The 24,040-nt window shown below is 36.3% G+C and overlaps 4 protein-coding genes across 7 annotated transcripts; 2 read left to right on the top strand and 2 right to left on the bottom strand.

Moving 5' to 3' along the window:
* The first annotated feature begins 4,126 nt into the window (after positions 1 to 4,126).
* On the top strand, positions 4,127 to 8,384 carry LOC129717669 (MOB kinase activator-like 1). Its single transcript, XM_055667749.1, has 3 exons — positions 4,127 to 4,449; positions 6,901 to 7,061; positions 7,136 to 8,384. Exons 1-3 carry the CDS (start codon positions 4,436 to 4,438, stop codon positions 7,606 to 7,608), a joined length of 648 nt encoding a protein of 215 aa, XP_055523724.1. The 5' UTR covers positions 4,127 to 4,435; the 3' UTR covers positions 7,609 to 8,384.
* On the bottom strand, positions 8,091 to 11,309 carry LOC129717668 (retinol-binding protein pinta). 3 transcript variants are annotated; one of them, XM_055667747.1, is made up of 5 exons: positions 10,531 to 11,309; positions 9,083 to 9,409; positions 8,923 to 9,018; positions 8,656 to 8,868; positions 8,091 to 8,585 (listed from the first exon to the last, which is right to left on the bottom strand). In XM_055667747.1, the coding sequence occupies exons 1-4, from the start codon at positions 10,752 to 10,754 to the stop codon at positions 8,667 to 8,669; spliced, it is 849 nt and encodes a 282-aa protein (XP_055523722.1). In that variant the 5' UTR covers positions 10,755 to 11,309; the 3' UTR covers positions 8,091 to 8,585; positions 8,656 to 8,666. The 3 variants fall into 3 exon arrangements, with proteins under 3 accessions (XP_055523722.1, XP_055523723.1, XP_055523721.1); XM_055667748.1 differs by lacking the exon at positions 8,091 to 8,585 and having other exon boundaries at positions 8,621 to 8,868; positions 10,531 to 11,061; positions 11,134 to 11,309; XM_055667746.1 differs by lacking the exon at positions 8,091 to 8,585 and having other exon boundaries at positions 8,621 to 8,868.
* An 8,751-nt stretch (positions 11,310 to 20,060) lies between these two features.
* On the top strand, positions 20,061 to 21,333 carry LOC129717667 (abscission/NoCut checkpoint regulator). Of its 2 annotated transcripts, none has more exons than XM_055667744.1 (3): positions 20,061 to 20,209; positions 20,263 to 20,414; positions 20,474 to 21,333. In XM_055667744.1, exons 1-3 carry the CDS (start codon positions 20,162 to 20,164, stop codon positions 21,240 to 21,242), a joined length of 969 nt encoding a protein of 322 aa, XP_055523719.1. In that variant the 5' UTR covers positions 20,061 to 20,161; the 3' UTR covers positions 21,243 to 21,333. The 2 variants fall into 2 exon arrangements, with proteins under 2 accessions (XP_055523719.1, XP_055523720.1); XM_055667745.1 differs by having other exon boundaries at positions 20,074 to 20,209; positions 20,302 to 20,414.
* A 463-nt stretch (positions 21,334 to 21,796) lies between these two features.
* On the bottom strand, positions 21,797 to 23,813 carry LOC129717664 (nucleolar protein 56). Its single transcript, XM_055667737.1, has 2 exons — positions 23,547 to 23,813; positions 21,797 to 23,470 (listed from the first exon to the last, which is right to left on the bottom strand). Exons 1-2 carry the CDS (start codon positions 23,547 to 23,549, stop codon positions 21,950 to 21,952), a joined length of 1,524 nt encoding a protein of 507 aa, XP_055523712.1. The 5' UTR covers positions 23,550 to 23,813; the 3' UTR covers positions 21,797 to 21,949.
* Positions 23,814 to 24,040: the final 227 nt, after the last annotated feature.

Here is a 24,040-nt window from a genome sequence, read left to right on the forward strand (position 1 = left end):
TTTAGTATGGGAAGATGCCGATTACATCTTTGCGTTATCACTGACAGTGCGAATAAAGTATTCCTTGAGATAAAATAAACAGTGAAAAGCTGATTTAACACTCAAAACTAGACGGCTCACGTGTTGTCAAAATGAGTCAATTTTTCATTGAATGCATTTACTAGTGCCCACTATCGCACAGAGACTGCATTTCAATAAAATGCCTCACTGCATCAGCCGCTATCGATGCTAGGATACGCTGCAACTAGTTCGCTATCCATAGCCACGCCACAGTTGTGGCCGCTACACGCTGCCGTTGGTATCCGCTGTCCCTGCATCAGCTGGCCCCGCTGCTATAGTTGCTGAAATCCGCTGCAAATAGTAAGCTATCCACTGCTACGCCACAGCTGTGGCCGCTATCCGCTATCGCTGGTATCCACTAGTGCTGCTGCTGAGGGAGGACGACTGCTGTTGTCGCTGTCTAGAACTATTATGAGCGGCTTCGGTTGAAACAGGCTCTTATATAGGCCAAATAGCATGTTTTCAATTGCAAGGTATATGATTCTGTCGACCGTACTTGGAAAGCAATCATATAACGACCAATCAGAGGTCGAATTTTTCCTTTTGACAAGGCTTGACTATTTTCAATAGTACAATAGTGTGAATAATAAAATCACAATTATCTTTTTTTGGGAAGAATCTTAGAAGATTTTCCAATCTATTGCTGCAAGAACGAAGGAAATCCATCGAATACTAACCGATTTATTAGCATTTGAATTTGGACATATTTTTACTTTTTTCGGTTTTAGATTTTCATTTCACATCCCTATGTAGCCGAACTTCTTGAGAGAAGTATTCTACTTCAAAAAGACTTTCTGAAGCTTAGCAATTCTTGAGCTGGGGCCAACAGAAGTTATGGGGAAATTAGGCCTTCAAATTTCTGGCTCAGAAGCTTCGGATTTTCGCTAGGAGTAAATTTTAAACATAACAGAAAATAATGTTAACTGGTAATTTTAGTGATTTTAGTTCCGTGGAGAGTGAAAAAATAATGTGGTATTTAGAAAACTTTTTTTTCTGTACACCGTAAAAAATCTACACGTTGATATAAAGTGATTTGCTGTTGAATTTCCACTACTTGCCTCACATTTCAATTTGAAATGTCGATCCATTGAATTAGATGAAACAAACCTACACATTGATATTAAGTGATTTGCTGTTGAATTTTCACTTCATGACATACATTTCAATTTGAAATGTCGTTCGCTTGAATCGGATGAATACAAAGTACAAGGATATCAAAAGCAAAGCACTTCATTTTCAATTAGTTTTCATGTAGTTAGTAATATGCTGCGATTTGAATTTGGAATGCTTATAACATTGATATCGACTTGCTATCGCATGAAATCTCAACTGATGGACTATGGATTTCGAAAAATAAAGATTTGTTTAAATTTAGGTCTTCATTATGTTACCTTTATTATCTAATTAAACCTTATAACTACAAATAATCTTCATCAGAAAGTTATACAGTACCTTTAGATCAGCATCGGCCAGAACCTCGTCATCCGTTTGAATTACACAAGTCTAATGTTTTCGACGGGTTAAAAATGACCACAATCTCCTCGTCGGTTTCTTGGATGGAAGCATTATTGAGTACGGTTAATAAGTTTATTGCCGCTGTCGTGTCCGTAAGATCAATTCCGTATTCTGAAAACAAGCTGTTTATTATTTAAAATACTATTGTAATTATTCCATACTTACGCTCTAGAATAAATATGACCTCATCCGGAAAAATATTTGTCTGCGTTTGAAGCGTGTTTATTTGGTTCGCCATCTTCGTTTTGTTTGGACATTTATAGCGTGCAAAACAATACAAATGCAAAGGATTAAAACAGTGGTGCTAATTCAAGGGATATGCATTGCAACTTGGAGGTGATTTCTTTTGTATAAGTTTCAACTAAGGATCACTTCACTGCAAAATGTGCATCACTTGAAAATCAATACGCATTCACTTCAATTCGTAGTGCTTTGTTACAAATTGAGTTAAATGCAGAATCCTTTGAAATAAACGTGCCCATTTTTTACCGTGTATGCAACTGATGCTCACAACCTTTTTTTTCTTCCTTTTTACCAAGGTAAAGTGAAGGTAATTGGTAATTAATTAATAATTTCGTCAGCCTTCCTGTCGATGTAAAAAGCTTCACTGTGTATCCGAGAGTCGAACAAATAGCATTTCAATTATCTGAATTAAAGCCTAATTGGACCCTTAAATGAAACAATGTTAGGAAAAGTATTTTCATTTCACTGAAAGGATTGAGCCATAAGCAAAGCATTGGTACGAATGTTTTCCTGTCGAAACTTTACCTCTCTGTTTATTGGATACAAACTTTGCAGCCAATTAATTAGTATACAGGACAATTTCGGGACACTAACAGTCTCTTCCGAACCGGGATTCGGACATACGGCGATCAGTTTCGTATTTTGAGACCCCAAGGACTAAGCCATGGGCCAAACGCCGAAGTTACGTGACAAAATGGTTGACCTCGACATCAGCTAGGAAGCAACGCCATGGGGACCATTAAATATTGAAACAGTATTTTGGAGACAGCTCCAACTATATCAATACTAACGAATGCCGAAATTTCAATTCGCCGAAGCACGGAAGGCCATTTTTTTGTGAAAACTATGTTATATTGTATACTGTTTAAGCAACATCAAATAATGGATTATAACTAGTTTTTTCGTAGAACATTCTGATTGCAAACCATATTAATGCGGCTCTGCTGCATAGTCGAGGGCAAGGAACCAAGGCGGCTCTAAGTCAATACTATTCGATTTCAATTGAAGTAAATTAAGAGTGCATACTGTTTGACAAACGAGTTCTTGAGTCGCATTTTTATCGGTGCTGTCTAAGATTGCCATTTTCAGTTGTCAGTTGCGGTTGTCAGCAGGGATGCCAATGGTACAGATTAATCTGTATTTTACAGATTTTTGGCCGAAAAAACGGTACAGAATCTGTATATACAGATATACAGATTTTCGTCGAAAAGTACAGATTTACAGATTTTTCGAAATTGACATGAATTTTCAAAAACAATCCAATTTTCATTTCATTAAATATTGAGCAAATTGAACATATTTTCAACTCCTCACACGTTTAAACCATAAAAACTTAAAAAATAAAAATAGTTCTTTGTGTTTAAACAACACAGATTTTAACTCAATATTTCTTAGGACATTAAGTACTGTTCGACTTTAAGGTTGCCTGGGAATATGGGTTATATTTTATCTAGCGATTTCTTCCACTTCAAAGTCAAATAGACTTTGAAATTAGATTTGACGGATTGCGGTGCGCAAAAACTGCAAAGTTGTTGCAGTTATCAGTCTTACAGTTAAGAAGCATACAGTTAAGAAACAAGCAATTCTGAAAAGAATAACATCAAAAAAACCTTAAAAGTTGTTGTAATTGTACATAGTTATATCACATACATAAGACATACGTAACACTGGCACCCCAGTTTTGAGTCGAGAAAATTTCCAGCTCGAAAAGATCCTCGACCTGATCGGGAATCGAACCCGATATCACAACCGTGTGGGAGAGCTAGCCGACCGACATCGCTAACCACAGAGCCACGGGGACCACCTTGTATGGTCAACAAAATCAAAATAATAATCAATTGTGGTTAAAGTGTTTAAAATTAAACAAAAACAGAAAAGTTTTACGGTTTTTGTGATGCATTTTATTATTCCACAAACATTATTCCCATAACAAATCAGCTTTCACATTTTGTAGAATATTATAGTCAGGATTATCTGAGTCATTCTGTATATTATTGTTCTAGTTGAAAATCGAAATAACGACTCGCGACTTTCGATTTTTTTGCCTTATGCACAATGCACATAATGTCGGATCTAGTGCGCTGTATAGCGGATCAGATGCGCTAAACAGCGCAATAGAAGCGACATTATGCGTAGTGTGCATAAGGTAAAAAAAATCGAATATTGCAAGTCGTTTTTTTTCGATTCTCAGCTAGAACGGTAATATTTGGTAATAGGGTATTGTTATATACGCTATATGCTGTTTAGTATATTAACGTGTACAAGATAAATACATTTCTCTTTCAATTTTTTTCTGAAATGTCATCAATTTGACAAAGAAGAATCGTCGGCGCAGAGAAAATAAAAAAAAGTGTTTAACTTTTTCACAATTTTGATTCCGTACGCGACGATTATTTCGTTTTTGGTCCACATTTTCATTGATCAACTATTATTTGAGCCCTATTTGTTGAGTTTATTTGTTGATCGCGTGTTGTAGGTTGATTTTTTTTAAAGTATTGCTTGAAGCCACTACAGCTCACACAAGGAATTCCGTTCGCAGTCAGAAATTTCTTTTGCCTCGAGAGATTTAGACTAAAGTGGAGAGTGAAAACAACGGATTTGCTGTAAAATTGGAGCAATGAGTTTTCTATTGTAAGTATTTACTAATTATTTCAATTGAAAGCTCCTACCCAGAATTCAGCAGAATCAAACTGATTCGGAAGCTAGGATGTCAAATTCATTTTTATATGTCTTCAAAAAACGTAAAATCAATCATACAAATAAAAAAAGTGAAATCAATTCAACCATTCGATTGCACTTTAATCTTATATTCTACGAGGTGTTTGTTTAGTTGAATTGTACAATTCACTGAAAACAATTCCCAATAAAATGAAATTATGTTATTTTTGTCGCATGATGAAGTCGTCGAATCCATCAATCCTCACTAGTCTGTCTAGTGTAATGTGAAACTACAAATTTCTGATATGCATTCAGCAAACTATTATTCGGCCAGTTTCTTCTATCGATATAAAAGTACAATATGAACTAATATTAAATACTGGAAATATTTTCTAAAATAATTCCTTTCCTCCATTTTATGGTTTTTTTTTTATCAAAAAAAGAACTACAAGCGTATGTTTTTCTCTTTATTCGGCTTTAATGGAACATTTATCAAAGCAAATTTTTTGTGAACCCAATAAACTGAAGATGTTTTAAAAATCTCAGTAATAATTGAAACAACTGCGTAAAGGCATCAACACCTTTACATACATACATCACCGATGAAAGAACCGTTAGTACTTGAGAAATGCTTTCGACTGGATGTAAATGCTAGAGCTAATTAAACTAATGCGATTGTTTCGCAATCGTCCTGTACAATAACAGTTAATTCAGAACTGGTTTTTTTGAACGAAATTTTCGAAATCAGAATATATCATGATGATATGCTAGAGAAGCAAGTCATTTCTAACTTAGGTATAGGAAAATAATTCAATTGATCTACAAAATGCTTTGAAGTTATTGGTTTATAATGCCAGTTATCATATGTTGGATTTTAAGCTTGGAGAGTATTCAAAAAACAAGGTCAACAAGGTCGAGTTGGTCTATACATTGTTAAAAGAAAAAACAATTTGTGAGGGAATCACATTTTAACTACAAATAATTCAACGAACTCTTTTTCTAACCCAGGCTGGGGAAATGTACTGGTACGCTACAGTTTTCAAACGACAGTAGCAAGATTTTTGTGATTACCACTGTGGAATGAAACATTACGCGACAGTAGCCACTGCCGAAGTTTCGTACGATCTGCTTTATCTCTTGCTTTTTGTCACGAATTCAATATGAACAACAATTCTCTCGCTTACTTCTCTTTATATTGTTGTCATTGTATAGACGGTCTCTGGCTCGTGTGTTATTGACTTTAGCTGTCTGTGCTATTTATTGCATTTATTATGAATTGAAGTGGAATCAATTTAGTTAGCATCGATTTTTATTTGGCTCCGAGGACGTTAATTGAATTTGTAAGATTCATGCTTTTATTGTCCTGCTTTTGCTTAAACATACTAAATTTAGATGAGACTTTCGCTACAGCGAACTATTCTCGAATGAAAAAGTTTAGAAGTTGGGATTCAAATCTTCTGGTGTACACGATTTCGGCAGTACATATATGGAAATCCTTTATTTTCCATCTTATTACTGTGTTAAACTGTTGCATGATTGCTAATTATTGTCGTTCGCACAATGCGACAGTCACGATATCGAAGCGGCCGGGGATCGGCACAAAAGAGAATCATTATCCGTCCGTGTTGGCTTCTAATCACACGATTCTCTCAAATAGAGAAGCGTACAGTTGAACGCTGCTGTCGCAGTCTGCAAGAGAGGCAACAATTCTTTTCGATACGGTGTCATGCAAAAATGTCAACTGTTCGACACACTGGTCTAACCAACAGCAAACCAATCCCAATGCAAAATACACGCAGATCCCTTCAAATTACATCAAATCGCGTAAAACTAAACACACAAATTGTCTTGGTGGTAATGATCTCCAACATTTAAAATCATTTTTGATGGACTCGTCCTATTAACCCTCTAGTGATCAGTGCTGCCATTTGGCGGGCTTCAGTCGAAGTTCTGAAAAGCTTCAATAAATACTTAAAAAGTGTTTATAATGATTCATTGTGATTTTACCGAAGCCCGTCTAGAAATTAACTTGGGCACTAGAGGGTAAAAGGTTAAATTTGCAATAGTTTGATAACTAATAAAGGAAGAAAAAACAGATCAATCTGCTTTTGTACGCGAAGTTTTGATACTTTTGACCTGGATATGCGTTATTTTGCATTTCCGATTTACGAGTTAAATCATTACCCAAGTGTTCTCATGCAATCCATTTAGACAATTTTAATTGCGAAAGTAATTCCAATGCATTGTGAAAATCGAGCATTAAGGTTAAAAATTATGTGAACGAATGTGAGCAAAACACATTTATATTTTTTCATTATATTAAAAGTATATTAATCGCTTTAAAAAAAACGGGATGTTCGGAGGATTCTGTTCCTTTTACGAGATTCAATCAATTGAATTATTTCCAATTTTCTTTTATTGCAGTCGATCCAGCAAAACCTTCAAACCAAAAAAAAACATTCCGGAGGGCACACATCAATATGATCTAATGCAACATGCTGCCGCCACCCTTGGGTCCGGTAATCTTCGCAATGCTGTTCAGCTGCCAGACGGAGAAGATCTAAATGAATGGGTTGCCGTCAACAGTGCGTATTTTTAATGCAATGACTGATTTCGTGTTTCCTGTACCATTGTAATTGATCTATGTCTATTTTTACAGCCGTTGATTTTTTCAATCAAATTAATATGTTGTACGGCACTATTACGGAATTCTGTACCGAGGACTCATGCAGTATCATGTCCGCTGGTCCAAAATACGAGTATCATTGGGCCGATGGCCAAACAGTGAAAAAACCAATCAAGTGCAGCGCTCCCAAATACATCGATTATTTGATGACATGGGTTCAGGATCAATTGGATGATGAAACCTTATTTCCATCGAAAATTGGAGTTCCTTTTCCGAAAAATTTCATTCAAATAGCTAAAACTATACTGAAACGTTTGTTTCGAGTTTATGCGCACATATACCACCAACACTTTTCAGAAGTAGTCCGGCTGAGCGAAGAAGCACATTTGAACACGTCGTTTAAGCATTTTATTTATTTTGTTCAAGAATTCAACTTAATCGATCGGCGTGAATTAGCCCCCTTGCAGGATTTAATCGATAAGCTTATTACTAAAGATGGCCGATAAATGCAAGGCGTAAGGGCTGGAAACGAGCAAACGTCATGAACATTAGCAAACCGTTTTTTAAAACTAGCTATTACAAGCCAATAATACAGTAATATGAACGATTTTTACAATCATCTACTCGTTTCTTCCTGATAGGTATATTTTCATATGTTTTAAGCGTTTGTTCGTGTCCTTAGATATTTAAACAAAACGTCCTTAATCTCATCTTATTTTAATTATTTAATATGTTATTTTTAAAAATCAGGTTATAAGTTAACTATGTTATTTTTGTCGACCAAGCAAGTTTAAAGGTAAATGGTAACAACAATTTTTCCTGATGCTTATGTAAATATTGGTGTTATACAAGCTTGAGGAATGACTCATATTTACTTCAAAAGTAAAACGCTCGCAATTACACTCTGCACAGTAAATTGTCTTACTTATTTGTCAGTTTAGCCATCACGATCATCTGTCCAAATTTGCGCCATGATTTACGCCAGTGATATTCATGCCTCGTGTAAACGAAGTTCGACCATATCGGTAGCAAAATTAGTTTTGCTTCTTAAAGCATGTTGATTTGCTGCGATCACAAAACCTCTCCATTTCGATTGTCCTCAACAAAAATGTACAATAAATATAATCAATTCTAAGCGTTCTACGCGCAGTGGTCATCACCACTACCCGAGACATTAATATTAGCGACATCTTCAAACATGTAACAATAATATTACATAATTTGATACACGACGACTGAACATTGAATTGTGAGACGGAAATATAAATTTGTATAAAATAAATTAGCTTGGTTTTGAAAAACTAGTTTGCAAGAACTTAAAAGAATGAGTTTACAATGATGTATAAAAGCTGCTGCAAAATTACTATTCCATCAATACCAAATCCTATATAATAGAATCGATATTTGTTCGCCACTGTTATGACCATCACAATCGGGGCAGCTTCTTTGAGCAGGTGGCGCATGATCGTAACATATATTGTACCTATATAAATATTTAAAAGGTGAAACAAAAATATGTACAAGAGATAGTCGCAAACATTTATTTGATATACTCAGTATTGCGTTAAGATGAATGTCGGTTGTACTGCTCCGAGTCAGCGAACCAAGTAGCATGATCCTCCACTTGTCGCTTCCAGTACATTGTAAGGTCATGATACGACTCTCCAGTCCCTCCGAGCTCTGGGGGCAAATTGATCAACTTTGAAACGTATATATCCCGTCTGGAAATCTTGACGCGAGATTTCATTTTAGCGCTCATAAAGCTCCTGAAAGTTTTGATTAGAAGGATTTATACAAGTACCAAATCAAGTTTTTCTTACCGGAAAACACTTAGTATAACGTTGACGTGTATTGGTGCATTAACAAACTCCAGAAGCTGTGGCCGGCAAGGATAATTTTCCCAACTTTCAACCGTCCTTTGGTAGAATTCGAAAATAATAATCCATAATTAACATAATGCATACGTCGTTTAAAACCTACCTTTTTACAAGGGTGGGAGGCAACTGAAGGGCGTGGCCCAAAGTTACATTTTTCATGTCAAAAATTGCTACTATACCATAGATAGATATAGTCTCATCTAAATACAGTAAGAGATCCAAAATCATTTTGTCGACTTTGAAAACATTATCCTGGCTGTGACATTTTGGGTTGTGAGCGGCAGTTTTTATAATTACCACTTGACGATTCAGCTCATCTTTTTCACGCAACGGTAAAAACACGCCGATATCCAAAAGTTCCTGTATCTCCGGTAAAAATGGATCACGATTTTGAAACCATTCAATGCGAGCGGTGCGAATTCGGCAGTACCTAGAATATAAATAAAAGGTACACTCCCCCACAATTATGGAACTCCCACAATTACGGATCACTTTTGTGTCTCATGTTATTTAACTCAGTTAAACTAACGGTTCGAAGGCATGTAACATTTTTGCAGTAAACTCTGCCATATTTGCTAGCTTTGAACACAAAAAACATTGTTTCTATTCCTAGATTGATGTGTTTTTCATAAGCGTGAAATATTGTCTTCCAGAATCTATCAAAATATTTGTCGTTTTTCTCAATCAGCGTAAGTAGCACGCTTATCATTCATAAGGTTCATATGTGATATTATCGCTAATTCTCGTGCAAAAACTAACTCATACACAAAGATCAAGGTAAGTTCTTCACGATTCATCAATATGTTGATGGTTAATAACGATTTTTCTGTAAAAACTAGTTATTTTCTAAGTGTTCCATAATAAGGACCGAGACAAGATAGTTCTCTATAAACATGAAACACTCCGATTCAAATGTGATTTCCACCAATTACAAACCCCTCTCAACTTCTTTTGAGCTCTAAACGGAAGCTAAACAGTGCTGAGCCTTTGAAAAATATTATTTCTAAGGCACGAGGGACAGGAAAGCTACGTAAAGCGGGAAATTGTTATGATGTACCGTATATAATGGTTGATTGCTATCTTCGGAAGCGACAGACCTGGACTCTCGATCTAACTGCACCCTCAAAAGCCACATAAAATGTGGCCAGGCCATGCGGGATCTTTAATACGATTTAAAATATGTTATTTCTTCAAATTACATAATTTGAATGAGGTTTATTGAATAAATTCGTTGCCAAAAGCTGTTTTTATTATGCTGATCCATAATATGATGCGAATTGTCTCATAATTAAAACCGCTTTCAAAAGTGATCCCTAATTGTGTATTTGGTTAGTTATGAAATAAAAATACTTTCTGAGAAATATTCACAAAATATGGAAACAAATACTCAATGAAGTGAAAGATTACATATTTCTATGACTGAAAACATTAAAAGATTACTTATGAATAATAAAATTGGTCAGAAATGATTTTTTGAATTCATACATCTTCTTAAGTCATCCATAATCGTGGGGGACTGTATTTCGAGCCTTGATAGTAACTTATACCTACATTTGAATTTTTCGTTTCGTTTTGTTGATGTCGAACTTAGTAGTACGTAGAAAATATACAATATATCGCACATCATTAGGCAATATAATATTAGGCTGTTCATTCTGGATCCATTGGTCTATTTCTGCTATTCCAGCATTTCGAAGTGCAGCTGTTTCACCAAGATGCTCTTCGGCATGGCTATAGCATGTTTCACTCAGTAACGCAGAATATGATTTTCTCATGCTGGGATTATCTTACTTATTAAGTAATTTCAATTACAACGATGAGTCTATTATACTCGTCATGCAATGAACTTTTGTTGTAAATTCTTTTTTTTTTCGATTAGTTCTTTGCTTGACACAGCTGACGATGCACTGAGCACTCTACTGTTGATTAGTATTCGGAAGGTGATAAGGATTTTGTTATTGATAACACTAAGGCGCTTTACGATTAGCGTGTTAATAATGTTTCGATCGAAAGCTCCTATTTAACAAGTTCAGCATCAAATATACAAACGCACTAAGTTCGATTATTGCACTGACGCTGGTCCTTTAAAAAATATAGATAACAAGATTATTGATGTGGAACATTTAAACTGCATTTTCATTTTATACTACATACACCCCCACCGGTGTGCCCGCCGCCATTATCAAACCGCTAACTAAAGAATCGCTGAAGCGACTAGCCATAATCATAGTTGCGATTGAGAACTTGAACAGTCATAGTCAATGATGAATACTAAACATCATCTAGGATCATTGATGTCAATGAGGAAAATACAGATGAACACCCAGCGGATATCAATGAAAAAGTGATTAGAGCTGCTTAAATCGAACCAAGTCGTCGTAAAAAAAATACTCAGGCACTGTATGATGACTTTTTCAAATACGTGACGAGAAGTTAATACAATCGATCAACAAAACATGGTACCGGAGCATGCCAATCCAACAAAATAGCGACAGAGATCGTCATGAGTGGTTGTATAAATAACTATTTCTATGGGCTATTGAGAACTCCCCTGCTGGTCGCGAAGTACGTTGCCGGCCTTACCAGCCTGTTGTCGTATGTTCGAATCCCGACTAGCCCCGAAAAAGTCCTGTACATTAAGGCCGTTGACATACTAGCGCGTTCTGCGTTGCGGAGACGGTTCGCCTTGCCGTGGGTTAATGTACAGCGCTAAGTAGAGCTGTACATTAACCCACGGCAAGGCGAACCGTCTCCGCAACGCAGAACGCGTCAGTATGTAAACGGCCGAAGGCCTCTGCCATGCTGAACCGTAGGTAAATGAACAGCCGTAAAGAGAGCTGTTTATTAACCCACTGCAAGTTTCTCCATGGCAGAGGCCTAGGCCGCTGTTATAGTGCACGCGAACAGCGGTGCGAGGCGATTTCGTATAGGTTGAGGTACAGCCGTAAGTAGAGATGTACATTAGGCACGGCAAGGCGAATCGCCCAGTGCCGCCAAACGTGTCCACTAATAAGATTATTTAGTTCCTAACAATGTCAAATATGACTTTGACATCAAATTTGACAGATTGAGGTCCGATAACTGCAAAGTTGTTGCAGTTATCGGTCTTGCAGTTAAAAGTCACATCCCTGTCACGAACGTCATCCCCATATATATATACATTTCGCTTGAAGCCGTTTTTCTCTGCACGCTCGTTAATAATAACTCTAAAATGAGTAACATTTGACGCATTTTCGTAAAAAGTGGAACAACTCTTAAATTGAGTAACTCCGCAAATACTCAAAACTGAGTAACACTAGGCGTCTTTAAAATGAGTCATTATTACTTAAAATTTGAGTACGACATTACTCATTTTTTGGGTACAATTCAGTTTCATTACTGGCTAGAAATCCGCCACGGCCAATAAACGACACCACATGTTCATCAATAACTACCTTGTAATAAAAGTAAACAGTTATAATGCCTTCTGAGGCGCACACAATTAAAAAACATATGTGCACTGAAGCACATCGTAATCATTTTTCAAAATGGACGTCGTTATATGAGACGTTACTCAGAAAGAAGTTATATGAAGGGAACCCAAAAAGTGAGTCAAAGTTACTCAAAATCAAAAAGGACTTCTACTCATTTTTTGACGTCTACGAACATCGTTCTAAACTGAGTCAGAGTTACTCAGTTCATGAGTTATTATTTACGAGCGTATGGCTCGATTATACTTCAAAAGGCTATCAGTGCTTACGAAACACGATTAAGCACCGTCCATGCGAGATCAACTGTTGCTGCAAGTGGTGTAAAGAAATGCAGAAAGCGAAAAACGACTGTTTTGTTTTGAACGTTTTATGGATTTTGTGCAGGACATAAATGATCACGTTCAAACATCTTTCAACACGTTCCGGATAGCCCTACATTCAATATAGTTTTTTTTTTATTTCTCTTTCTTAAGGAGATTTTCAGCCTTCGGCTGGTTCATCTCCGATTCAATATAGTTAGAAGCACGCAAAAAATCCGTACAGTAACACATGCGGCACAATGAACGGAGCTTATGACCATATTTCCAACAGTAGCGCCATCATCATCGGCGGCGTCTTCAGGAAACTGTTACCATGACATCGGTCTGTTAAAAGTCTTGCAGTTATCGAACAACGACTGTACTTTTGAACAGAGTCTATGTGTATATAGAGTCGCGCGAAGAGAAAATCTATCGTTTCGGCAACACAGTTTTTGTGCCGTTTGTTGCCAAGAAGAGATACAGTTTTGTTTTTCACCATGCATAAGCGAATATCATTTTTTGAAATTCTTCACAAGGTACACAGTTTTTAAAAAGATTACACCGGAGATGTTTTGTTAAATTCAAGTGAACCAGTGTACAGGTTTAATGTTGGATTAAAATGTGTAGGTAAAACTTCGGAAATACAGGTTTAATGTTGGATTAAAATGTGTAGGTAAAACTTCGGAAAATGCACATATTCTTTATTACGCTCAACTACAACACTTTTCATCCACTCCTTACATTATCACCTTGTTTATTTACATTGCTCGATTGGTACCCTCGTTTGACACTGATTTGGTTCCTTTGGTTTCATCTTTGCGGGACTCTTATTATAAACATAGACTCTGCTTTTGAAATGTACCTGCATATTTTGTCCCATATTGTTTTTTTTTCGAATTATGTAGCGTAAAACCAATTCCATCCATGGTTTTTTGTTCTCAACGTTGAACTTATTGTGTCAATAAACTGTTCTGGTCATTGATTTTGATTTTGATTGATGTACCTAATTGCTTAAAATAACTGAACGTCAGAAAGTTCACGGATAATAATAAATCGCCGTTTTCTCAACATGTTGTTTTTCATTATGGGACAGTTATCCGGGTACCGGCAGTGTAGTACAAGAAAAAGCAGATGTGCTGTTGAGTAGAGCTAAGAATTAACGTCATCCTAATAATTGGGCTTTATTTAGTATAAATCTTATTGCTGTACGATCACAATACTTCGACACCCAATCGACTTGTTCCTGAAATTCACTCCGCCAGACTAGTAATGGGATGGGCTTATGGGTTTTCCAGGGGACTATAAACGTCGACATTTTGCCAACAACATTTTGCTTATTCATTGAAAGTGCACATTGTACTGAAAACAAACGTTGAGTTTTTGTTTTCTCCATCTTAAACGATATTTATTCGAGAGTAAATTTGCCGACAATTCTGGGACGTTTACTCTATTTCATTTGTTTTAGGGCAAACCAACCAAAAAGTGGGTACCAGAATCAATGAGTGGTAGATGGAAAATGTATGGAGTTTGACAGCCACACGAACCCCGGGGTTTTCCAAGCATTCGAAATGCAATTTTGACGCCGTGATCAATTTATGATTGGTAGGCAAAATGTTTACGTTTATAGTCCCCTGGGGTTTTGGAGTGCCTGCGTCAATAGAGATAAGTGACTTTTCACCTACGCACACTTGAAAACGTGTAAACCCGTGTAAAGTTGTTCTTGTTTCCTCCAAACTCAAAATCATCGCATCTCGTTGCTTCGACTTTTATCACTTTTTACCATTTTTGGTCGATTATGTTCAGCAGCTTCTTCCGATTTCTGATCACGAATGAAAAAAATTATTCAGAAACAAGTTTGAAACATATAATGAGTGTTCAACTGAATATTTGCCCAGCTGCTAAAAACATAGCATTGCAAACAAAACAGCTATTTGTAAATATTTTCCTCAACTAGTTGCACTAACACATTCGTACGTAAAAAGGTCTATTGGGTCCCAAATCAGCTGAAAGAGTGCAATTGGGTTGTTTAGCCATTCACGGATTTCCGATTTTTATATATCATCTGACAGAATGTAATTTTTTGAGCAAAACGTGATTTTTTAAAACTTAATATCAATATCCTTCGGTTTTTAAATGAAGAATAAAAATTCGCTTTAAATCGCTACAATGACAGTCATTGTAGCGATTTCGCAGATTTCGAGCAGTTTTAAATCGTGATTTAAAAAAGTAAGGACAACAATAGATTTTTTTTAAATTACGTTTTACTTAGAAAATGCAGATCTTTCAGATGATTTAAAAAACTGATATAGCTAAACAACTTTATTTGCTGAGTAAAACATGATATTCAGAGAATGTTTGTCGTTGTCCTTCAAATTTTAAATGAAGAATAAAAAACTGTTCAAAATGCCTTAACTCTCTAGTGTCCAGTTCCGCCTTTAGACGGTCTTCAGTTGAACCTCTAAAATGCTTCAATAATTACTTCAAATATGTTTATACAGATTCATAGTGATTTTTTCGAAGTCCGTCTAAAAAATAATGTGGGCGCTGACAGTTCTTTCCAGGGAAATGTGCAGATTTGTCTGCAAAATGCAGATTTTTAGAGTCCGTGCGCAGATTTTTATTGATTCGCAGATATTTGCAGTTTTTCACAGTTTCTGCAGATTTTTGTTAGAGTCTCCTTATAATCAGCGATGGAAACGAAACGATTATGACCCGATTGTCGTTTTGTCCCAAACTGTACAGATTGCGATGTGTTCAAGTAATGAATAAACTTGAATCCTCTCAGTACGTAACAAAATGTTGATGCATTGCTCACTCGGAAATAATAAATACATAACTAAACTATATACAGCTCTTAGAAGAGAATGATCCGCGCAACTCGTTGTGTTTTTTTCTCCGTACGTGGCTCGTCGCACGAGGAAAAACGATAGCAAAAGAGAATAATAAACTTGACTTGTCCCCTTCGCATCACAGTGACGCAGTAGCAATGGTGTGGTACGGTGACGGCGGGAGGGAGAGTTATTTTAGGCTATCGGACTACTTGGGCAACGATTGTTTTCAGCAGGTTTGCTACACCAATTAATGAAAAACTGCTGGAGTAGTGTGAAACATGATATTATATAATATTTTTTTGTTTTATTCATTTAAAAAAAAGGCTGTTTAAGCAGGTAATACAGAAATTTATAGGTACCAAACTTTGCTATTATTCAATTAACCGAATTATCCTACGTTAAGCTTGCGGTTATGCCGAAGAATTTATCTACCTCTCGTTTTGGTTATGGTTTGGTGAATGGAACATTTTCCTCATATTAATTTCAGAGGTAGTGCTAAGAGGAGAGAGAGAGAAGGTGGCTACCTGATATAAATAAATTTAAAAAACGCAAGCTTGGCATAGTTTGCGTGATTGATAGTAGACACTCAAATGCTTGAACCTATCTCTTAAAACTAAATTATTTTTAGTCGTATTGAACTAAGATTTTTAGTAAACAAAACAATAATTCTTTTCAAGCAACAATAAGTTTCAGGGTACCTACGTGTAATATTTTATTTTTTTATCGTTTCCTTTCGGATTGGCTTTTTACAAAGAATCACTGCGTTACTTATTGTTACGTAGGAGGGAGGGAGGGAGATAGGGAGGGGGGGGGTAGTAGTGACAGCTACGTAACTATCATGTTTGCTCGAAATTGAAAATTTCGGAGAGGAGTCAGACTGATTAGTGGTAAGTAATTTTAGGGGAGGGGGGGTCATGTCGAACGCTACCTTTCGTTACATAGGAGGGGGGGGGGTTCTGAAATCTAGATTTTCAGCGTTACGTAATTTGTAATATAACACGTCGATGTTGCACCATCATGTTTCATATCAGAGCAATTCCATCACAAAACCGGGCAATCAATTAAGTCGACCATTGCAAATACAGTGATCACCCGATTATATCACTCCCTTGATGATATTTGGAGTGATAAAAAAGGGAAAGTGATAAAATCGAGATTTTTTTTTTATTATTATTTTGTTATAAAAGATGGTAAACCAATAATTTAACACGTAAAATCAGCGATTTTGATTACTATAAGAAATCAAATCATATGAAAAAGCAGTTCTATCCGTCTGTCTGCTTCTCTGATCCTTATAGACGTGGGAACTACTGTACTAATCGGCGTGAAAATTTTTATGTAGGGGTTTTTGAGGCCGGAAAAGGTTATTAGAGTAGCTCGAGACCCCTTCCTCTTCTTAAAGGGAGGGCTTCCATACAAATATAACACAAACTTCTACGTAACTTAGAAACTAATCAAGCAAATGGAACCAAATTTGACATGGTGAGGTTATCAGGGGTTAGAAATATGTCAATGGTCACTTGACACCCCTCCCTCCTCTGGAAGAGGGAGGGCTCTCATAGAAGTAAAACATAAATTTCACTACTAGTTCGTAGGATAGGTACTAGTGTTTGCATAAAGCTGTGAAATTGTTCTCTTAGTGTCATACATATCTCAAGCAGCTCAAAAAATTAGTTTCAGCTATTTTCTAAGGTTACGGAAGAGGGATCAGAAATGACCCAAAATGTGTTTATGTGGTTTACTGATAGCCCTTTCACAAAATATCTCTTCAATACATTTCAAAACACATGAAAATTGAGACTTTTTGTACTTTTTCTTCATTCACCCAGAAGCAGAAACAAATCGATGACGTACGTAACGTATCTAACAGTCACAATCTCTGGCTTTTTGGACCGATAGGCCTGAGCAAAACTAGAGAGGGAAAAAATCGATGAAGTAGTTGAAACAACACCAATGATTTTAAAAATAAAAATTAATCGGGGATACTGTCTACAGACATTAAAAGACGAAAGTTTGTATCTTAATTGACAGTGGAACTGGCACTTCTAAATAATTGCGAGATTCGGAGATGGTGGACATACAATGTTATATGATGATAAAATTGGGCGAAAAAGGTGATAAAATCGGGGGCAGATATTTGTATTTTCATAGCCAAAAAAAAAATCGGTTTTCGATGGTTTTTGATGCCAAATGACTTAGAAACGCATGAAACGTCGAGAATTGGTGTCATCTGAAAAAAAAAAATGCAAAAATCGACTCTCTGGGACTTAATCGTTTTTTCAATTGTGGAAGGCGGAGTTTAAAACATTTAGAATTTTTTTTTCTTCATCTATAATTTATTTGACACGGCACAAATACAATTTAATGTTTAACGGCGCCAATTATATCTGGTAGCTTACTTTCTAAAGTATCTTAATGGCTAAAAGCAAATTTTTTATCCTCGCTGCCGACTACGAGCTGAAACTAAATCTAACTTAAAGCTAGAATGTTTTGCATTAAAAGCACTGATTTGTTGTTTGATGGTTTTCCATCGCCATAGGTAAGCAGCATATTGAACAGCTTTGGGTTTTGTGTGATGTCCACGGTCCTTACAAAAATTTTATAATTCATATGGACATTTGTCCACGGGGGGAGGGGGGGGGGTCAAAATCGTTAAAAATCTGTCCACGTGGTATGTGGACGGCCCCTAAATAAAACGAATAAATTGTCTGGTACAGCATTCGCATAAACAAGTACAAGTGTCCTAGAGAGTATATTTTTCAAACAAAATCAAAAAAACATATTCCATCAGTATCCACCGTTTCATGTACTTTCAAGACACTTGGAATAGAAAACATTATTCAAATTCCATGCACCTCCCGTGTGTGATTTTGTAAATGATATGGAAGCATTCAACATTTTCCGCGAGACACAATCTTAATTTTGGTTGAGTTATATTTTTTTGCACAGAGTAGTTTTTTGAAACATTTTGTAAATTTGTTTTGAAATATCTTGCCATTTTACATGGTATTTTTTTCCAATTCAACATTGCCACCCTAACGACAATGATGTAGCAAATATTATATTTTCAGGAATTTTTCTATTGGTATTGAGTGAAAAGTGATTTTTTTCTTTTTATACTCATTTTTACACAATATTATAAACCACTCTATGTCAAATAAATGAACCACCCTAATGAAACATAATGTTTTCGATGCTAGTTATAGTGTATATCATTATACAGGTTATTTCGAAAGACTAGCGATCAATTTCATTAAATAATTTCTTAATATTTTGAACTCCGCCTTCCGCATCTGAAACCGCCATTCTCTACTGCGAAAACTTGCCGAACTTTTTGCGGATATGTTAACCTTTTCTACCTTTTTGTCCATCCTGACACACGTTTTATACAAGCAAGATCTCTAAACCAACTGGGAACTTGAACCTGCCACCAAAACAATCTCATTATGGGAGTAGGAGACAACACACTTTCTTTTCACTCTCTTTTTGACAAAAATCTCAATCATTGGCTGAATGATCATGAATGATCTTTGTTCATCATATGTACATATTGCGACTAACCCCATATACTCAGCTGTGCACATTTAGATACAGATTTTGTTGTTAGCAGTCACGACAAGAGGCGAATAGTGCGAAGGAAGAGAAAGAGAGTACGCCAGCAGGGATACTATATACATGGTGCTCCTTTGCAATCCTCGTAACTCGTCTTACACATAGATCTGCTTGCAAATGTGAGAAGAGTAAATGTATATCGCACACTGACAGAGATGTTAATGCATCACAAAGGAAATTTATATGTATTCAAAAATCGCTAGAAACGATTTTCTTCCATCGCTGCTTATAATTGCGCAGATTTTTTTAAAATGTGTTACCGACTTTTGCCAGCGCGAGCAAAATTTTTTCGAATCACAGATTTTTTTTTTAATTTCGAGCAGATTTATCCGATTTTTCGAGCAGTTGCAAGCATTTTTCAAAAACATCTAACACCTCTGGTTCTCTCATACATACCATACATACAGTACAAGTGCAAAATGCCATTTAAGGCATTTCGAGCAGTTTTTTAATTTTCATTTAAAAATCGAAGGAAAACTATAAACATTTTTTAAAAATCACGTTTTGCTCAAAAAAACACGCCTTTTTCAAATGATTTATAAGAACTGGTATAGGACCCCCCTCAGGACCCAATTGGTAGCCATGGTAACTGATAAGCTTTCCATTCCCGTTGACGGTGTTAGGTGTTAAAAGAGTTTTAAATACTGTTCACATCTACGTGAACTCTCATATAAAATTGTTAATGGAAAGAGAAAGGAATAAAAATAGTAGGATTTGTAATTTTTCTTTCACACTGCAATGTGATATCATTGAAAAAAATTTGAAGAAAATATGGTAAAAAAAAATTAAAAAAAAAATATTCTCTTATGTATAAAAGATTACCTAACATAGAAAACCAACAATAAGAATGTTGGCGAGATGGACCAACCATGGTCCTAGCCACTGTCACACGACACAACAATGCAAAAACTATATCAACATCAACGTGAATCAGAGCATCTCATATCCACGATAATATTTTAAACTTTTTATGTCTTGTAACGGTTGTACAAAGCGATTTGGTTTGCTTACGAAGGAGGTGAGTACGTATATATAGAAATAAACAAGAAAAGTCAATTGTATTAATTTTAGCATGGATGCCCTTCATGTAAATTTTCGTTCTGTGCGAAGTGCCTGCGGTTCACAATAAAACAAGGTAGCAAACGTAAAAATGTATGCCTCCGATGTTACGAGCTTAATAAAACTGCTAAACCTTCAAACGAAGGCCCCAATGAACAAGAAAGGTCAATTTAATTGTTGCAAAGTCAAACGACCACAAGAAACTTAAATTTAGCTTTTACAGGAACCTCTCTGTTATAGATAAAACAGTAGAAGATGCAGCTTATGATGGAGTTTTAAAACCAACACAAAACTATTCTGCTGTTGAACCTGTTTCAGAAACAGACATCCAAATCAAACAAAGGCTAGCGGCTCTCAAACAGGAACAAAATGCTAGGGATATCTCTATAGAACCATCAAATCAAGACATAGAGAAACGTCTCGCTGCACTTAAAGGATTAGAATATAAAGACTACACGGAAGCGAACAAACGATTGTTGAATCAACGTGACACCAGAACCCAAGAAGAACAAGTAGAGGGTCTTATGAAGCAGTTTTCAGAAGAACAAGAAATTCATGATGTTGTCAGTGACTACCAACTTACTGCAATTGAGGAAATTGAAAAACGCTTGGCTTTGTTGAAGGATGGTTCCGAAAATAATACAGGTGAACAAAAACCCACGGCAGAACTGCAGGAGTACGATTACAGCGAAGAAAACGAAGAAGACACTGCAGACAAATTAACTAAACGATTTCTAGAGGAAGTAGCACTCGATGCCAGAAAGAGCCCAAAATACAATGAAGACGAATTGAACAATCTAGATATACCAACTCCGGTGGAACCATCTGATGTGGAAGAATTGCCGTGGTGTACTATTTGTAATGAGGATGCAAGAATTCGATGTCTTAGTTGTGGTGGGGAATTATTCTGCAACGGGTGTTTCAAAGAGTGCCATGATGATGATGAGGAATATCGAGTTCACAAAACAAAGCACTACAAGCCCCCATGTTAATTGTTAAATTGTTATTATGAAATGTATACAAAATTACGAAATGATATAATTTCTTAATATTTGCTCGCAAAACTTATGCTCGATCATATTATATTTTTATGGATTTCATGTTCTTTCGATGACAAATCCAATGTGAAAACTGCCGTCTTGTCTTTTGTGCTACAAAATTTATTAGTCAAATCGTACTCTCCAAAATTTATCGGTGACTGAATTCCGAAAAGCGTAAAAAATGATAGACAAAAGTCATAGTTGACTCGGGTCATAATTCAACTGTTTTCAATCAGCGATGCAAAATAATGTTTGAGCAACTATTTCGATCTCTGTGACACCATATATTATTTTGTTTAAGCTTAGATATACTCGTTATAATATTACTTAAACAATTTCACCTCTATTCTATAACTCGATCAGAAGCAGTATGAACAGAATTACTATTCTGATTGGTAAAACAAACACTGAGTGCCAACCAGAAGTAATATTTAGTGAGATACACTACACCACTCTATTTTCTATTATAAGAGTAAAATAGGACATTCGGACTTATTCGCAACAAATTTTTCCGCCTAATGTTTAAATTATATTGAATTTTCTTGAATTTTGCAGTAGGAGTAGTAGTAGCAGAATAAAACCGCACTACAAGCATAAATGAAAAAAATAAACAATCGCTTTGAAAGAAAACTTACAACTATAGAGTTCTATATCATCGCTCAGGACGCTGCTTCAACATCTTTGTTTTTATTCTTCTTCTTCTTCTTCTTCTTTTTGGGCTCTCCTTCGGTATCGGGTTCAACTTCTGCTGCTTCCTCGGGTAATCCATTGCCATTTGCATCTTCAAGCAATGTTGCATCAGCATCACCGTTAGCATTGGCGTTCTCATGTTTACGTTTTTTGTTTTTCTTCTTTTTCTTTCCACTCTCTTGCGACTGAGTGGCATTTAATTCAGCTGCTGCTTCCATTGCCTCCTTCATGACTTCTAAATTTTTGCGAGGCGTTTCACCGGACTCATAAAACTTAAGTCGGTCTTCGACTTGCTGTTTCAACGCTTCCCCGAATATGTTATTGGGGCTCTCGGTGAAACAGTCAATCCTAGATGCAATTGAACATTTGTTAGCTAGAAACCGAGAAATACGCCCTTTGTTTTTGGCGGTTGCTCGCCCAATGAAAGTTGAATTAAACAGCAAACCATACTTAGGGGTGTTACTTTTAGTTTTAAGTGCTCTGAACAATGCCTTTTCAGCACCCAAAATTTGCACTGTCGATGCCGGGTATTTCGCCAAGTTAGTTAGACTACCAGCTTTCGAAATTAATCTTGCGCCAACTTGATCACCAATTAATGATTGCAAATTTGGAGCTACGTTGGTCATCTTAGAATGTAGATACGCTGCCAGCTGATGTCGATATTCAGATAACTTGACAACTCGCTTAGCAAACATTTCAATATTTAGTAGATCGATTACTGAAATGTCCATTCCCATAGACATCTTAGAAGCGTCAATGATGGCCTGAGCTTTCTCTGAATCCATAACTATCTCTTCCAAGCCCTCCAAACTTTCTTGGCTGAGAGATTTGCGATCTTTAACAAAATGGGCAACTTTAGCAAATAAATAGTTTTCTGGCACAATTTTAACCAGCTCCGGGAAATGATAGGAGTACCATTCTCGAATTCTCATAGAAAAAGTATTAATATCCTTATCCAACTGATCTAATAATGCTATCGACTGGATGATCATGTTATCCGACCGATGAACATTGAACTTAACTTTGCAGCGCGAATAGCTATGACCCAAACCAAGCTGAGCAACAGCAGCACTTTTGTCTGTGAAGCCCTTTACGAGCTTCGGAAAGTGATGACGTATACCACGCAAAATTTCTGGAACGGCACCAATATGAGAGCATTGAATTTTCAACGCTTCGGCTAGGGCAGCACCTAGCTTAGGATCAGCCACACCAAGTGTAAACTTATTCTTTTTCGATGCTTTTGGAAGCACGCTATCTAGGAAAGACGACAAATCGTCTGGAACAATTCCTTCGGAAATGGCGTTTACGTTTTCCAAAGCTGCAACTGCTGTTTTGAAAGGAGAAAATCCAAGTAGCTTGACAAGTGCATTGAAGCGTGATAAATCTGTTACACTCTGCTCTACTTGCGGTAACAGCATCGATATTTCCTCAAATTCATTTACACCAAATACAGCGTATCCGGCTGCGTGTTCATACAAAACGTACAGTGCCTAAAACAAGTGAGATTTCATTATACTGTATTTGACATTCACAATATTGGCATAAAGGAAGCTCCACATTACTAACCATCTCTTATCAATGGCGTTTTGATGTCATAAATTCAAAGGCAACTGAATTACCAAAATACTAACAAACACCTAACTGTAGTCAAGTAACTTTGCTACGACAACTGCCAGTCGTTAAGTCAAGAAATAAGTATGATACACAATAACGACTTATTTACGAGAAACACTTTTCAGTAAACACAACTTCTTGCCATTCTACTGCACATTTTGAATCAATTCATGTCGTAGATTAAAGAACGACTCACTTTGACAACAAACCGGAAACCCACTGAAAATATAATTTCTCGACACATTAAAATATTACGAAACAGGTATATTCGGCATAAATTAGAGCAAGCGCACCGGTGAGTTGCCATTTGAGTTGCTACTTTCACAACGCTGGCCGTTGCTATTTTGGATAGCAACCGATTTTCGCACCGGTCGTTGCTAATGGGGATTACCAATTCCACTATTTCTTTTTCACACCAGCAGTTGCCAATTTCTGAAGACCGTCAC

This window comes from Wyeomyia smithii, chromosome 1 (genome assembly GCF_029784165.1).
Source record: "Wyeomyia smithii strain HCP4-BCI-WySm-NY-G18 chromosome 1, ASM2978416v1, whole genome shotgun sequence".
Lineage (NCBI taxonomy): Eukaryota > Metazoa > Arthropoda > Insecta > Diptera > Culicidae > Wyeomyia > Wyeomyia smithii.

What these genes read in the sequence shown, in the direction of transcription:
- LOC129717669 (XM_055667749.1), top strand. An exon ending in TGAATGGGTTGCCGTCAACA is followed by an intron (nt 7,062 to 7,135) that starts GTGCGTATTTTT and finishes CTATTTTTACAG; the next exon opens with CCGTTGATTTTTTCAATCAA.
- LOC129717668 (XM_055667747.1), bottom strand. Translation starts at nt 10,754, where the DNA reads ATGAGAAAATCATATTCTGCGTTACTGAGTGAAACATGCTATAGCCAT. An exon ending in ACGAAACGAAAAATTCAAAT is followed by an intron (nt 9,410 to 10,530) that starts GTAGGTATAAGT and finishes TTTATATTCTAG; the next exon opens with GTACTGCCGAATTCGCACCG. An exon ending in GTTATACTAAGTGTTTTCCG is followed by an intron (nt 8,869 to 8,922) that starts GTAAGAAAAACT and finishes CAAAACTTTCAG; the next exon opens with GAGCTTTATGAGCGCTAAAA.
- LOC129717667 (XM_055667744.1), top strand. Translation starts at nt 20,162, where the DNA reads ATGTCTTGTAACGGTTGTACAAAGCGATTTGGTTTGCTTACGAAGGAG. An exon ending in TTGGTTTGCTTACGAAGGAG is followed by an intron (nt 20,210 to 20,262) that starts GTGAGTACGTAT and finishes TATTAATTTTAG; the next exon opens with CATGGATGCCCTTCATGTAA. An exon ending in GGCCCCAATGAACAAGAAAG is followed by an intron (nt 20,415 to 20,473) that starts GTCAATTTAATT and finishes TAGCTTTTACAG; the next exon opens with GAACCTCTCTGTTATAGATA.